Here is a 13,731-nt window from a genome sequence, read left to right as displayed (position 1 = left end):
GTTACCCCTTGTGCTTAAAAGAATTCAATAGCACTTTGAACAACTTCAATGCCCTTCCCACGGCCTGAACAGCTTTGACTATGCCTTTCAACCACCATCTTGTACCATTCCTTCTTTCCCAGGCAATACTCTAGCCACACTGGCCTTCTCATAATTCCTTTGCATGTCAATCCCACATCAAATCCTTTGGCTCTGCCTTCAAATTATATCCCAAATCTGCCTTCTTCTTACCACTTTTACTGCTATCACTCTGGTCTACACTAAATATAATTTCTCTTCATTTATTGAGAGTGGAGAACAAGATCACTGGGGGAGATCTTGGGAGGTCAAGGAACTGATAGGCCATCAGGCTGTTGGGAGGCTCATCTTTGTAGGTACTGAGATCACCAGGAACTAGGGCAGGATGAGTGTGTGGGGAGAGTGAAGAGTGAGCCAGGAGGAGTAGAACCCAGGAAACAGAGGAGTGGAACCGAGAGAGGTTAATGGTGGTGTAGCCTGGATGACACAACATTTAAATCGGGGGCTCTGGGGAAGCAGGCAGGGACTGTGGTCTGGAAATGGCAACAGGCAGCAAGGTGGATGCCTTCCCCACTCCAACCCAACGCAACAATTATCCAGTCAACAGCATAAAATTTAAAAAACTGAGTACAAACAAAATCCTACAAATTATAATCAAGTACAGGTAGATAGAAAGTAAGCTAAATAGGTAGTAGTTACCTTTCCTTTGTAATGTTCTGCAAGCAAATTGCCAAGTGTTGTTTTCCCTGACAATTCAGGTCCAAATATGAACACTTTACACGGTGGTGTTGGCATAGGTGGAAGAAGACAGGGACGTGGGTTCAAACAAAATGTTTTCAATTTTTCTTCTGAGGAAAGACAGTACATTTTACCTAGAAAACTTAAAATATGCCATAATAATAAACAACTGAAAAGATGTATGGACAAGTTTTAAAATTAGGTTCTGAAAATCTAACTTACCTCACAACAAAATCTGGTGATCCTGGATAAATGTTGCCTTGTTTTAAATTTACGGGACATAGACGTCCCCATCTGCTTCTCTGCCATCTATATCTGGGTGCAATAAGTTTATAAGATGCAAAATTACGGAATAGCTCCTCCTGTGAATCGCAAAGTATTAAACAATTTTATATATTAAAAATGTGGCCATAAGTTTTGTTGAAATCAGCAGTATCAAACATTTCATTTCTTATTTGATAGTACAGTGGTATTTAAGAAAGAGTTTAGAAAGCATATTTTTGCCTTTTCTTAATTGCAACATTCTGCACTTACCCTAGATTTAATAAGACTAGTTTTCATTTCTGTTTTAAAAAAAACCTAATTTAAATTTTAGTGAGCAGTTTCTATCATACTGTAGAATGAGCACAAGGTAGATAGAGCATTTTCTATCATCTTCCTTAGAAAACAGATTCTGTAAAATTCTTATTGGAAAAATTCAAAAATGTACCAGAGTTGTAGTTAATTTATGTAAGCATTTAAATAGTAAGCTGCTATGTGCAGATTGTTTTCATATTTACTTAGCTATAAGTGGTTCTTTCATTCTCAAAATTTAAAGTCTCTCTTAGTAATCATTTCTGTTGGTAACCTCTAGAGAAGTTAAGAAATATTAATACTTCCGTACAGACTTCAAGGATTGCTGAAAGGTTTACCTCTCCTTGTGGTACCTTAGCAGGGGATGAGAGAATCGGTGAGAGAGGGCATAGTGGGTATTATGATTTGAATGTTCCTTCCAAAACTCACATTTGAAATTTAATTGCCATTGTGACAGTATTACGTTGTTGCGAAAGTGGGCTTGTTATAATAAAGGTGAGTTGGGGCCCACGAACACTCTCACTCTGGCCCTGGCCTTAGTCATTTATATATTTTCTTTGGAGAATCGTCTATTCAAGTCCTTTGCCCATTTTTGAACTTGGCTGTTTTACTGTGGAGTTGAGGTTGTTCTTTATATATTCTGGATAGTAATACCTTATCAGATATGATTTACATATATTCTTCTCCATTGTGTGTGTTGTCTTTTCATTCTGTGATAGTGCCCTTTGGTGCACAAAAACTTTTCATTTTCATGAAATTCAATTTCTCTATTCTTTTTGTTGTTGTTGCCTGTGCCTTTGATGTCATATCTGTTTTGTTTTGTTTTAATGCCAGAACCCTATCCCAGAAATTTTGTTTTAACTGGTCTGGGCACTGGTATATTTGAAAAGCTTCCTAGATGACCACACTTTGCAGTCAGGACTGGAAATCACTGATTCAAATATTCCCATTATATTGCTTTTCTAAAAATCACCTGTCTTTAGCTGAAGGGCATTCAACTAAAGTCTTTCAAAACACACAGGAACCTATAGATCAATCAACTTTAATCAACCAGGCTTATTTAGTGTCCCAAACATTAAAGTAGGGGTTCTCAAACTTAAGTGGGTATAAGGATTCATTCTGGATCTTGTAAAAATACATTTTCAGGTCTCATCTCCAGGTGATTCTTTTGGGGGTGGTCTGGACTGCCAGGGAGAAACACTACTTAAGGGACAGGAATAATGACTCCAGTGCACATAGTCAAAAATTCTTCCCTTTTACGAAAAAGAGAGCAGGCACACATAGTTATACATCTTATGAACTACCACCTTATGCCAATGTATGCAATAATTTCTAAGGACAGACTTTCTAGCTGGGAAGGTTTTTTCTTGCCTGCAGGTTTTATGGATATTTTTTATTTTTCCTTCAGTAATGACCTAGAAGAGGAGGCCTCAGCACACAGTTTATTTATTTATTTACTTTCATTTTAAAGTCCCTGTGGCCCTTGTAACACTTAGTAGTTACCCCGACTCTCCATCACATTCAAAGCATATCAGGGGCCGGGCATGGTGGCTCACGCCTGTAATCCTAGCACTCTGGGAGGATGAGGCAGGTAGATTGCTCAAGGCCAGGAGTTCGAGACCAGCCTGAGCAAGAATGAGACCCCCGTCTCTACTATAAATAGAAAGAAATTAATTGGCTAACTAAAAATATATACAGAAAAAAAAAATTAGCCAGGCATGGTGGCGCATGCCTATAGTCCCAGCTACTCGAGAGGCTGAGGCAGGAAGATCACTTGAGCTCAGGAGTTTGAGGTTGCTGTGAGCTAGGCTGACGCCACGGCACTCTAGCTCGGGCAACAGAAGTGAGACTCTGTCTCAAAAAAAAAAAAAAAAAAAAGTGCATCAGGGCCAGGAACACAGTAGTTCTGTGGTCCCCAATCCCTGGGCCACAGACCAGTATCAGTGCATGGCCTGTTAGGATCTGGGCTGGCAGCAGGAGGTAAGCCATGGCAAGTGAGTGAAGCTTCATCTGTATTTACAGCTGCTCCCCATCACTCGCACCACCGCCTGAGCTCTGCCTCCTGTCAGATCAGCTGCGGCATTAGATTCTGCATTATGGTGAGTTGTATAATTATTTCATTATATATTACAATGTAATAATAATAGAAATAAAGTGCACAATAGGTGTAATGTGCTTGAATCATCCTGGAAACAGCCCCCTCCCCCCCATCCCCCTGCTGGTCCATGGAAAAATTATCTTCCATGAAACTGGTTCCATGGTGACAAAAAGGCTGGGGATCGGTGCAGTAGTTACTAAAAATAATTGATTGAATGATTAAAGGGATGAACGAGTATACAGAGTTGAGGGCCTTTATATCTTTGCCTTTTTTGGTGCTGCGAAAAGAAACTTGGGTTTTTCTCTTTTTCATTATTCCTGTGGTTAATTGTTCTGATTTTATTGTTTTTCTGTTTCTAAAGCTTTGCTGTGTTGTGTTTAGTGTCTAAAAGAATATTGTGCTAATATTATAGCTTCTTCTGAGAAGTCAAATCCATTTTTATTTTTATTTTTTTATTTTTTTTTTGAGACAGAGTCTCACTTTGTTGCCCAGGCTAGAGTGAGTGCCGTGGCGTCAGCCTAGCTCACAGCAACCTCAAACTCCTGGGCTCAAGCAATCCTCCTGCCTCAGCCTCCCAAGTAGCTGGGACTACAGGCATGCGCCACCATGCCCAGCTAATTTTTTGTATATATACTTTTAGTTGGTCAATTAATTTCTTTCTATTTTTAGTAGAGACGGGGTCTCGCTCAGGCTGGTTTCGAACTCCCGACCTCGAGCAATCCGCCCGCCTCGGCCTCCCAGAGTGCTAGGATTACAGGCATGAGCCACCGCGCCCGGCCCAAATCCATTTTTATAAAAGGTATCCTGAAACTTCTTTTAAACCTTAAAAGGATATAATTAAGGTCACGACATATATTGAAAAGGTAGGCTTCCAAACAGTTAAATGTAACTTACAGTGTCCATTGAGTCATTCATTTCTTCTTCTGCACCCTGAAGTTTGGTTAAAATAGCTGCTCTTCTTAGGTTCAGACATTTAAGTCGATCCATAACTATCTGAATTAAAAAACAAATGTTTAAATACATTAGCATATGAATATCTCAAACATCCTAAGAAAGGATGGGCTCATTGTTCAAGTCCACAGTCCTTCTGGGACTCTGGGTAGATGCCTTGATTGCTTCTTCCTGGCTCCTGGGGGTTTGCTGACATCTCTGGTGTTTCTAAACTTGTATATGCAGCACTCTAATCTCTGCCTCTGATGTCACTCACATAGCCAACTTCTCCCTGTGTGTCTCAGCCTTTTCTCCTACATCCATATGGGATTAGGGCCCACCCTAATGCAGTCTGACCCCATTTTAACCTGATTATATATGCAAAGACCTTATTTCCAAATAAGGTCATATTCACAGGTATTGGGGTTAGGACTTCAACATACCTTTTTGAGGGACATATTTCGACTCATAATAGTCTGTCCTCTGGCCCCCAAATATTCACACCCATAGAGGTCTGGGTCTGCAGGACCTCTTTGGCAAAGGGAAGACAGTCATGAGAAGATGGAGGCAGATAAAGAAGTTATTTGTTCCTGAGCCAAGAAATGCCTAGGGCCACCAGAAGCTGGAAGAGGCAAGGATGGCTCCTCCCCCTGTGGCTTTGGAGGGAGTGTGGCCAAGCCGATTCCTTGATTTTGGACTTCTAGCCTCCAGAACTCTGAGAGAATAAATTTCTGTCATTTTAAGCCACCAAGTTTGTGGCACTTTGTTGTGGCAACCCTAGGAAACGAATACAGACCCTACGTGGAAGAATCTGAAAAAAAGAGAGAATAGTATATAGAATTATGAGAGATGGTGAGACAGACAACATCCTGATGGTATGTGGTAGCCTATGGTAGATCATGTTATTTGTTCACGATCAGCCTTCCCTGCCCTTACACATTAATTCCCGAGCTCATCTTGAGTGAAGTATGCCTCCTTACCCCATTAATGTTGAGCTTCACCATGTATTAATATCTTGCTCTGGCCAATGGAATGTAGGTGAAGTGCCAGAGAACCAGCTCCAACTGGAGCCTTGTTAGGCCTGGCAGTTTCCAAACAGGCCTCTTGGAGTTTCTGCCCTCTACTTTGGAAAGTGTGTCCCAGGTAGTAGAAAGTGGTGAAATTCTGGCTGTATTTTGAAGGGGAAGCCTGCTGTGTAAGCTGATGGATGGATCGGATGTGGGTTGTGAGAACACAAAAAGAGGAGGGCAGTTGGCTGGATGGCTTTGACATTTAATGAAAGAGAGAACTGTGGAGGGACATACTTGGGGCAGGGTGGTTGTTGAGGGGAGTGTGGAGTGTGACCTTGCACATTTTCATCTGAGGTGAGCATTAAACATCCAACTGGATATGGAGCAGTTGAGTAGCACTTGACTATCATGTGTGGAATTCGGGGGAAAGATCTGGGATAGTAACACAACCTTACGAGTTTTCAGTGTTTAGAAGGTATTTAAAGCTGTTCGACGGAAGAAAGTCTCCTAAGGAGTGAGGGTAGACAGACCAGAGTTCACAAGCAGTGAGCTCTGGGGTCCTCCAACACTAGAGGTTAGAGATTTAGAGTGTCCAGTAAGGTGCAATGGAATGACCGTGGTGTGGGGTTCAAGGAGCCGGGGGAGTAAGGCAGCACGGAGGAAGAAGTAATCAGCCATGTCAATTATCCCTTCTAGATTGAATTAGGTGGAGACTGAAAAATGACCACTGGCTTTGGTCATGAGGAAATCACTGATCTTAGCAGGAGTGTGTCTCAAATAAGGAGTTTCTCCCCGATTTGGCTCCCTCACTAGCATTATTACCACATTGCCACCAAGGAGATCAAGCCAGAAATCTGGGCATTATCTTTGACTTTTCTCTCTCCCTTAATTCCTACATTAAGTTGCTCACCAAGGGCTGTCATGTAGACTTTTTACATCTCTCTCAAATCCATCCTCTTTGTCTATTCCTACAGTCGCTACCCTAGGTTAGGCCACCATCTCTTACCTGATCGACAGCAAACACGAGAACTAGCCTTCCTACCATCAATTGGATTCTCGGTCTGTTTTTACTTTGTGTTGCATGCTGAATGATCTTTCTTAAATAGAGATTGGATCATTTTCACTCTCTGACTTAAAACCTTTCACTGGCTGCCTAATCCCTCATGATGAGGTCTAAACTCAACATAGCTTATAAGGTCTTTCTTTCCTGGTGCAACACCTGCCTATTTCTAGAGTCTTGGCACTATTCCACCTCTGGCCCCCATGCCCCTATGTTCCAGTCCTACATTCAGTTCTTACAACCCAATATGTTCTTCCTGGCCTCTGGGGCTTTTACGCTGAGTGACAGACTCTTCCCTCAGCATAAAACAGTAACCCATCTTCCTCTCCTTCCTACTCTTCAAGGTACAACTCTTACTGGTCCTTTAAGTTTCGATTTCAAGATAATTTCAGACAGGTGGCCCCCCTTAGCAAACTAGGTTTTGTCCTTCTGCTATGAGCATCTGTGATACCCTTTACTTCCCTGGAGATAACACAAACTGCTCTCTAAATATTTATTTTCCCCAATATATTGGATACTACCTCAGGAGAGGGATGCGTGGACTCATCTGCCTCCTTCCCATCTGCATTCCTAGAGCTTATCATGATGCCAGACTCCTATTAGATGTTTAAGAAATAGTTACTGTATTTTTGTATTATATTATTATTTGTTGTAAAATATTTTTGGGTTCCAAATTTCTCCACATCCTTACCAACACTTGTTATTATCTGTTTTTGTTTATTATTATTATTTACTTTGGCCATCCTAGTGGATATGAAGTGGTATCTCATTATGGTTTTTATTTGTATTTCCCTAATGACTCTTTTTTTTTTTTTTTTTTTTTTTTGAGACAGAGTCTCACTTTGTTGCCCAGGCTAGAGTGAGTGCCGTGGCGTCAGCCTGGCTCACAGCAACCTCAATCTCCGGGGCTCAGCAATCCTACTGCCTCAGCCTCCCGAGTAGCTGGGACTACAGGCATGCGCCACCATGCCCGGCTAATTTTTTGTATATATATTTTTAGTTGGTCAATTAATTTCTTTCTATTTTTAGTAGAAAATAGACGGGGTCTCGCTCAGGCTGGTTTGGAACTCCTGACCTCGAGCAATCCGCCCGCCTCGGCCTCCCAAAGTGCTAGGATTACAGGCGTGAGCCACCGCGCCCGGCCTCCTAATGACTCTTGATGTTAAGCATCTTATCATGTGCTTATTGGTTGCCATTTGCTTTCACTTTTCTTTGAGGCACTTTTTGTCATACTGAGATTTTAAATTCAAATGTAGTTTAGCTTTAAATATGGACAGATAAATAAATATAACATCAAGCATTTTAATTGTCAAAACAAGTTTTTCAAAAATAAATGGTGTTAAAATACAAGTAAAGTTTTCTGTTTATTAAAATAAGTACAATATTGTATGTAGAGTTTTACTTTTTCAAGCTGTGAGGTCTTGTTGCTAAACATTTACTCACCATGAAGAGCTCGTCTGGTGGCTTATTTCCATCTAGCTCAATGAGATACTGGGGGTTGTGTTCAGCCATCACTTTCTGCAGATAATAGAAAAGAAAGCTTATAATCTGGGATAACTGGGAAAACTGAATACAAGATTAGAATCTTAGTATGTTATGAAGAAATCTTCAAAGCTAAATCCTTTACCTTAAACATGCTGTAATGTATGCTATTTTCAGTGCTGAAGAGATCTTTTGCAAAAGCCCCAGCTAGTCTTCTCACCATGAATTTTATTCTCCTGTATTTTCAGTTTTTTCCCTATACTGAAGTTTTAATGTCTTTCCCAATACAAAATATTTTGGGGAATCTGTTTATCTGTACATACTTGTAGCTTTGGTATTTGGCTTCAAACCATAGAAGAGTCTGACTGAAATTTAAATACTGACGTTCTTCATATAGATACTAGCATCGTTAAGAAAATACAATATCTTTTTATTATTTTAAAATATACTTCTTATAGGAAATGTAAAAAACAGAAAAGTAGAGAAAAAACAGTCTTTAATTTAGTCATTCAAAGGTAATTACTACTACTTTCCTCCCATCTTTTATTCTGTGAAAAATTGTTTGAGATCATAACTTTTTCACTTAACATTATAATTAACCTTCCCTATACTGTTATAAGATCACTGTCAACACATTTTAATGGTTTTATAAAATTACATATTGTGACTATAGCATAATTTATTTAATGTTCCTTTGCTGTTTGACATTTAGGTATGTTATCATATTTTGCTATTTAGGTATTTGCATATTTAGGTATTTGCATATATGCATTTTTAGGTATGTTTTCATGCATTTCTTTTTTTAAAAAAATTTAAAAATCACATTCTTCAATAATTACAAAAGTAACGAGCACTAACTGCAGCCCGTGAAGGAACATAGACGAGTATACCAAAGCAGCTAATATGACCCCTCCCTGCTCCTCCACTCTGTCACCCAACCAGGTGTGTCTCTTTTCTCCCCATTCTGCTCATTGATGTAAATATGTACATATGTATAAATGTTCGATAATACCGAATAAGCATCCTTTGGCATATCCTGATATATTGGATGTATAAGCCAGATTTCTAAAAAATAAGTTTTAATATTAATACAGGTAGGTATTGCTAGTTGGTTCTCTGAAAGGTTGGGGCAATTCAAAACTCTTTCCAGCAATATATGAGAATGTTCATTTTTTTCTGCCACCATTGGTTATTTTGGCTTTTAAATTTTCTACCAAACTGAGCTGTAAAATGGGATCGGTTTGTTTTACTTTTGACTTCCCTGGTGGGGTTCAGCATTCACATATGTGTCTCTATAAACTGCCAAATCATAACCTCTGTGCATTTTTCTATGAGATTGTTTATTTTCTCTAACATTCATGTAAAGGATGTTAACCCTTATCTGGCATATGGATTGCAAATATTCTACCTTTCCATGATTTATCTTTTAATTTTGTTTATGATGTCTTCTGAAATACAAAGTATTTTGACAGTCAAATATATCTGTTTTCATTGTTTCTAGATTTCCTTTCTTGTTTAAATTAGATATCACAAGATTATATTAATATTCTTCTAAATTTTTTTCTATTTATTTTTGTTTTTAATATTAAAATCTAAAGGCCACTGGATTTTATTTTTGTCCATTGACAATGTTGAACTCAGTCCTGTGTCCTCAGAAAGTAGAGATGGCTGAGAAATAAGATTTACATCCTTCCTCAAGGAGACTCAGATAAAATCTGTTTCCATCCCTGATGACTCTGTGAGACTCAGGATGGTCCCCTTGTTTTCCTGTTTCCATAAACCTCAGCCCCCTTCCATTTCTTTTAGAAGGTCCTCATTAATGAATGTTCTCCCTATTGCAATAGTCTCAACAAAATCATCCCTCTTTTTATCCAGTGTATTTTTTTTTTCACAGTATTGTGCAAGGTTGGATTCTAAGTGCTTTCTTCTAGACAGATAGCAGATTATGCTAGCGTTATTTATTTAACTATAAATAACCACATTACGAACAAGGAAGTACTTAATGCTCTTCTGTATCTGAGATTCTTTCCTTAAGCTAGATTTAATCTTAAAAAACGGACTTACTAAATTGAAGGGTATGAACACCCCTGAAAAGAGACACCTGCAGCAGGAGTCGAATCAGGATTCACCTGATCTTAGCCCACTGACCGAGAAGTGATGAACTGGGATTCAAAGACAGACAGGAAAGAATGAGGACCTGGCATAGGCTTACCCTTGAACCAGTGTGTAGGACATAAACCAGGAAATGATACAGCATGGTTTGTTCCCACTTGCTTTCCTTGTTTCTCTTGAAGGCATTCTGAACTTTGATGGCCTCCAAGTAAGTGATATCCCAGCTAGGTCAGAGGAGACTAGAATAGTAGACTTTTTATGGTTCTCCCCCGCTCCCACTATGCACACCAGTACCAAGGAATTAACATACAAGGCAATTGCTTGGCTATCCAGCAACTGTCACTCAGGCCTAAAATCTCGGTTCTAGGTTCTCGGCTTCAAAATTCTTACTCTGTTGGCACTAGGGCAATGAATTCTTACCTATCTGCAGGGCCTGGAAGTTTCTACTTCTAGACTTTTCGTCTAGTATGTATCAGCCATATATACACTTGCTAGCATTAGGGATTCTTATTACTAGTTCCTCTTTTAAAATTTGATCATGGAAATGATATTTCATTTTTGAGATTAGCATTTTATTATTAGTGAGGCTGAACATTTTCCTACAGGCTTGTTACCATTTTGTCTTTCTTTTTGTTAATTGTGGGCTCATATTTGTTGTCCATTTATCTCAGGAGAGGGTGAACTTATAGGTTTTAAAAAAATCATTTCTATGACCCTTTATGATTTCAAACCCTTAAGTCTTTCATCATAGTCAATATGAATATTTTTCCCATTTATTGTCTTTTAATTGCAGTGAGGCTTTATTGATTTATTTGATTTCCAGAAGTTTATATTTAATAAAATTGAAGCTATCATTCTTTTTCCTTCACAATCTTTGTGATTTGACCATTGTACTGGGTACCAGCAATGTGAGGAGGTATGACCGGGTGCCTATCCTTAAAGAGATGACCTTTGCATTTTTCCCCCCTGAATATAGTTTTTTATATTCTGAATCTGATGCTAATTTTGCTTTATTTCATACCCAGTGCCAGCCACTTATGGTGTACTCAGAGTACTTTTATTAAAGCAAGAAAAGATGTTATTGAAAGTAATGTAATTTACTTGTAAGAAGCTATGTTTAAAGGCCAGTGATAGAAGGAGAAGTGGGGAAGAATAAAAACCATATATAAGAAAACAGTTAAATGTGGTTCTCATTTTGGGGGATAGATGATGAGAATGAAAAGGATCTACTCATTTGTTTTAAAAAACATAAACAGGCCGGGCGCTGTGGCTCACACCTGTAATCCTAGCTCTTGGGAGGCCGAGGCGGGCGGATTGCTCAAGGTCAGGAGTTCAAAACCAGCCTGAGCAAGAGCGAGACCCCGTCTCTACTATAAATAGAAAGAAATTAATTGGCCAACTGATATATATATATAAAATTAGCCGGGCATGGTGGCGCATGCCTGTAGTCCCAGCTACTCGGGAGGCTGAGGCAGGAGGATCGCTTGAGCCCAGGAGTTTGAGGTTGCTGTGAGCTAGGCTGACGCCACTCACTCTAGCCTGGACAACAAAGTGAGACTCTGTCTCAAAAAAAAAAAAAAAAAAAAAAAAAAAAATAAAAAACATAAACATTATAAAACATCATGAAACAAATTCTTTTAGTTTTCTATCAGATGGGAAGAGGCAGTTTGAAGACTTTTTTATTTGTCTTCATAGTTCTGTTACTTAGCATATAGCGTCTGGCCAAATACCCAAGTTCAATAAATGTTTGTAGACTAAATCTTCAACACAGCTGCCTATATTTGGCAGAATCTGTCCTGGATTTTTGACCATATATGCTTTTCACATAATTATTATCTCAGTAATCATACCTTTAAAATACTAATTACTTTAATTAAAACTTTCCTATTGCAATACTTAATAGCCTTATCATGTTTACATGTAATTAACTTTGAATGGGCTCACCATGGAAACACCCTGGGGATAACAATGCTTTAGATTGCAATTTAACTAAACTAATAATTCCTTTTAGAAGAAAAAGTATGGCTTAAATGGATATTTGTTTTGATTAACCTCATGGATTGAAAATGTTTTTATAAAACAGTCTCTTAACACGAATTTTCCAACCCCCACCCATAAATGGATTCCCTTAGTGACTTTTGAAAAATGCAGTTCATTTGTCACTTTACAGGAACAGAGTTGCTTTGTAAGAGTAAAATAATATTACTGTGGGAAACAGTCTTTGGGATAGAATTCTTTTTCTAGTAGCTTTCTACCAGGATCAAGAGGAGAATCGGACAGATAATACTCAGGAATGAAGACATGAAAGCTATTTAACCAGTGGTGAAACACAAATATCAATATTCCCATTTTTAGCAATATATCTTGTTCTTACTTCTAAAAAACGAAGAATTGTTTCCTTATAAAGTTTAACAATGTTTTCAACATTTTCCAAATAATCCTCAGGCCTCTGAACTAGAAGGTGAAGAATTTCAGCCACCATCTGCATTTCAGCAAGGAACGCCTAAATGGAAAAGAAGAGATTTTAAATATCTTTAGGTCAATGATTATTCAAGTTACAAGCCACATGCCTCCTTCTTTACACCTAGAAATCATTCTGGGGTGAGAAGCTGGAGGTGGGGAGTTAGAGACTGAGGATTTTTTCTTTTTTGAGACAGAGTCTCACTTTGTTGCCCAGGCTAGAGTGAGTGCCATGGCGGCAGCCTAGCTCACAGCAACCTCACACTCCTGGGCTCAAGCAATCCTGCTGCCTCAGCCTCCCGAGTAGCTGGGACTACAGGCATGCGCCACCATGCCCGGCTAATTTTTTCTATATGTATTAGTTGGCCAATTAATTTCTTTGTATTTATAGTAGAAACGGGGTCTCGCTCTTGCTCAGGCTGGTTTCGAACTCCTGACCTCGAGCAATCCACCCGCCTCGGCCTCCCAGAGTGCTAGGATTACAGGCGTGAGCCACCGCGCCCGGCCGAGACTGAGGATTTTTATCCAAGAGAGCTAAGGGGTCTTTATCAGGTGGAATAGGGCTTTACATTGACTTAGATATTTACTAATTTATTTTTGCTCCCTAATATGTAGGGAAGAATAGCAGAAGAACATCATATTTTTAAAGACAAAATAGAGAAATCAGATTTTCTCTGAATGCTTAAGTTTGTAGTTCTTTCCTTCATTCATTCAGTAAGCATTTATCAAGTACATACTATGTGTCAGCCATTGTTCTAGGAGCTTGAGCTACAAAATTAAACAAATCAACTAACACCCTGGGCTTACGGAGCTCACAGTGCAGTTGAGGAAGACAGAGCATACACAAAGAAGTAAATAAATATATAATATACTAGGTGGTAAGTACCATGAAGAAAAATAAGGCAGGGTAGAGGATATGGAGAGTGATGAGAGAAGCTGCTATTTCATATCAAATAATCAGAAGACGGTTCTCTGAAGAAGTGGCATTTGAGTCAAACCCCCCAAAAAGTGAGCAAGAGAGCCACATAGATTTCTTTCTAGAGAAAGAACATTTCAAGACAGAGGGAACAGTATGTGTAAAAGCTCTCAGCTCAAGGCTTGACACATGTTAAGTGTTCCATATTATATTTATTATGATAATTACTCTTTCCAGTTTTTATCAATGCATACATATACATATTTTACACAATTTGAATCATATTATCTGCATAAGCCATTTTATGATCTTTTCAAACTATTATTTTAGTGGT

The 13,731-nt window shown here is 38.9% G+C and overlaps 2 protein-coding genes across 3 annotated transcripts in view; one reads left to right on the top strand and one right to left on the bottom strand.

Moving 5' to 3' along the window:
• Positions 1-13,731, top strand: part of CDC40 (cell division cycle 40) — a 487,800-nt gene that overhangs the window by 46,066 nt on the left and 428,003 nt on the right. The window lies entirely within an intron of this gene.
• The window catches only part of AK9 (adenylate kinase 9), a 110,828-nt gene that overhangs the window by 76,034 nt on the left and 21,063 nt on the right, over positions 1-13,731 (bottom strand). For both annotated transcript variants that reach the window (XM_012753170.3, XM_012753169.3), the window contains exons 8-12: positions 12,396-12,524; positions 7,871-7,945; positions 4,322-4,420; positions 979-1,118; positions 718-898 (exon numbers count right to left, since the gene is read on the bottom strand). In XM_012753170.3, coding sequence (XP_012608624.2) covers positions 718-898; positions 979-1,118; positions 4,322-4,420; positions 7,871-7,945; positions 12,396-12,524 — 624 coding nt within the window. The remainder of the gene's footprint in view (positions 1-717; positions 899-978; positions 1,119-4,321; positions 4,421-7,870; positions 7,946-12,395; positions 12,525-13,731) is intronic.

This window comes from Microcebus murinus, chromosome 5 (genome assembly GCF_040939455.1).
Source record: "Microcebus murinus isolate Inina chromosome 5, M.murinus_Inina_mat1.0, whole genome shotgun sequence".
Lineage (NCBI taxonomy): Eukaryota > Metazoa > Chordata > Mammalia > Primates > Cheirogaleidae > Microcebus > Microcebus murinus.
The sequence above is the reverse complement of the archived record's forward strand: the minus strand, read 5'-3'. Positions and strand labels throughout refer to the sequence as shown.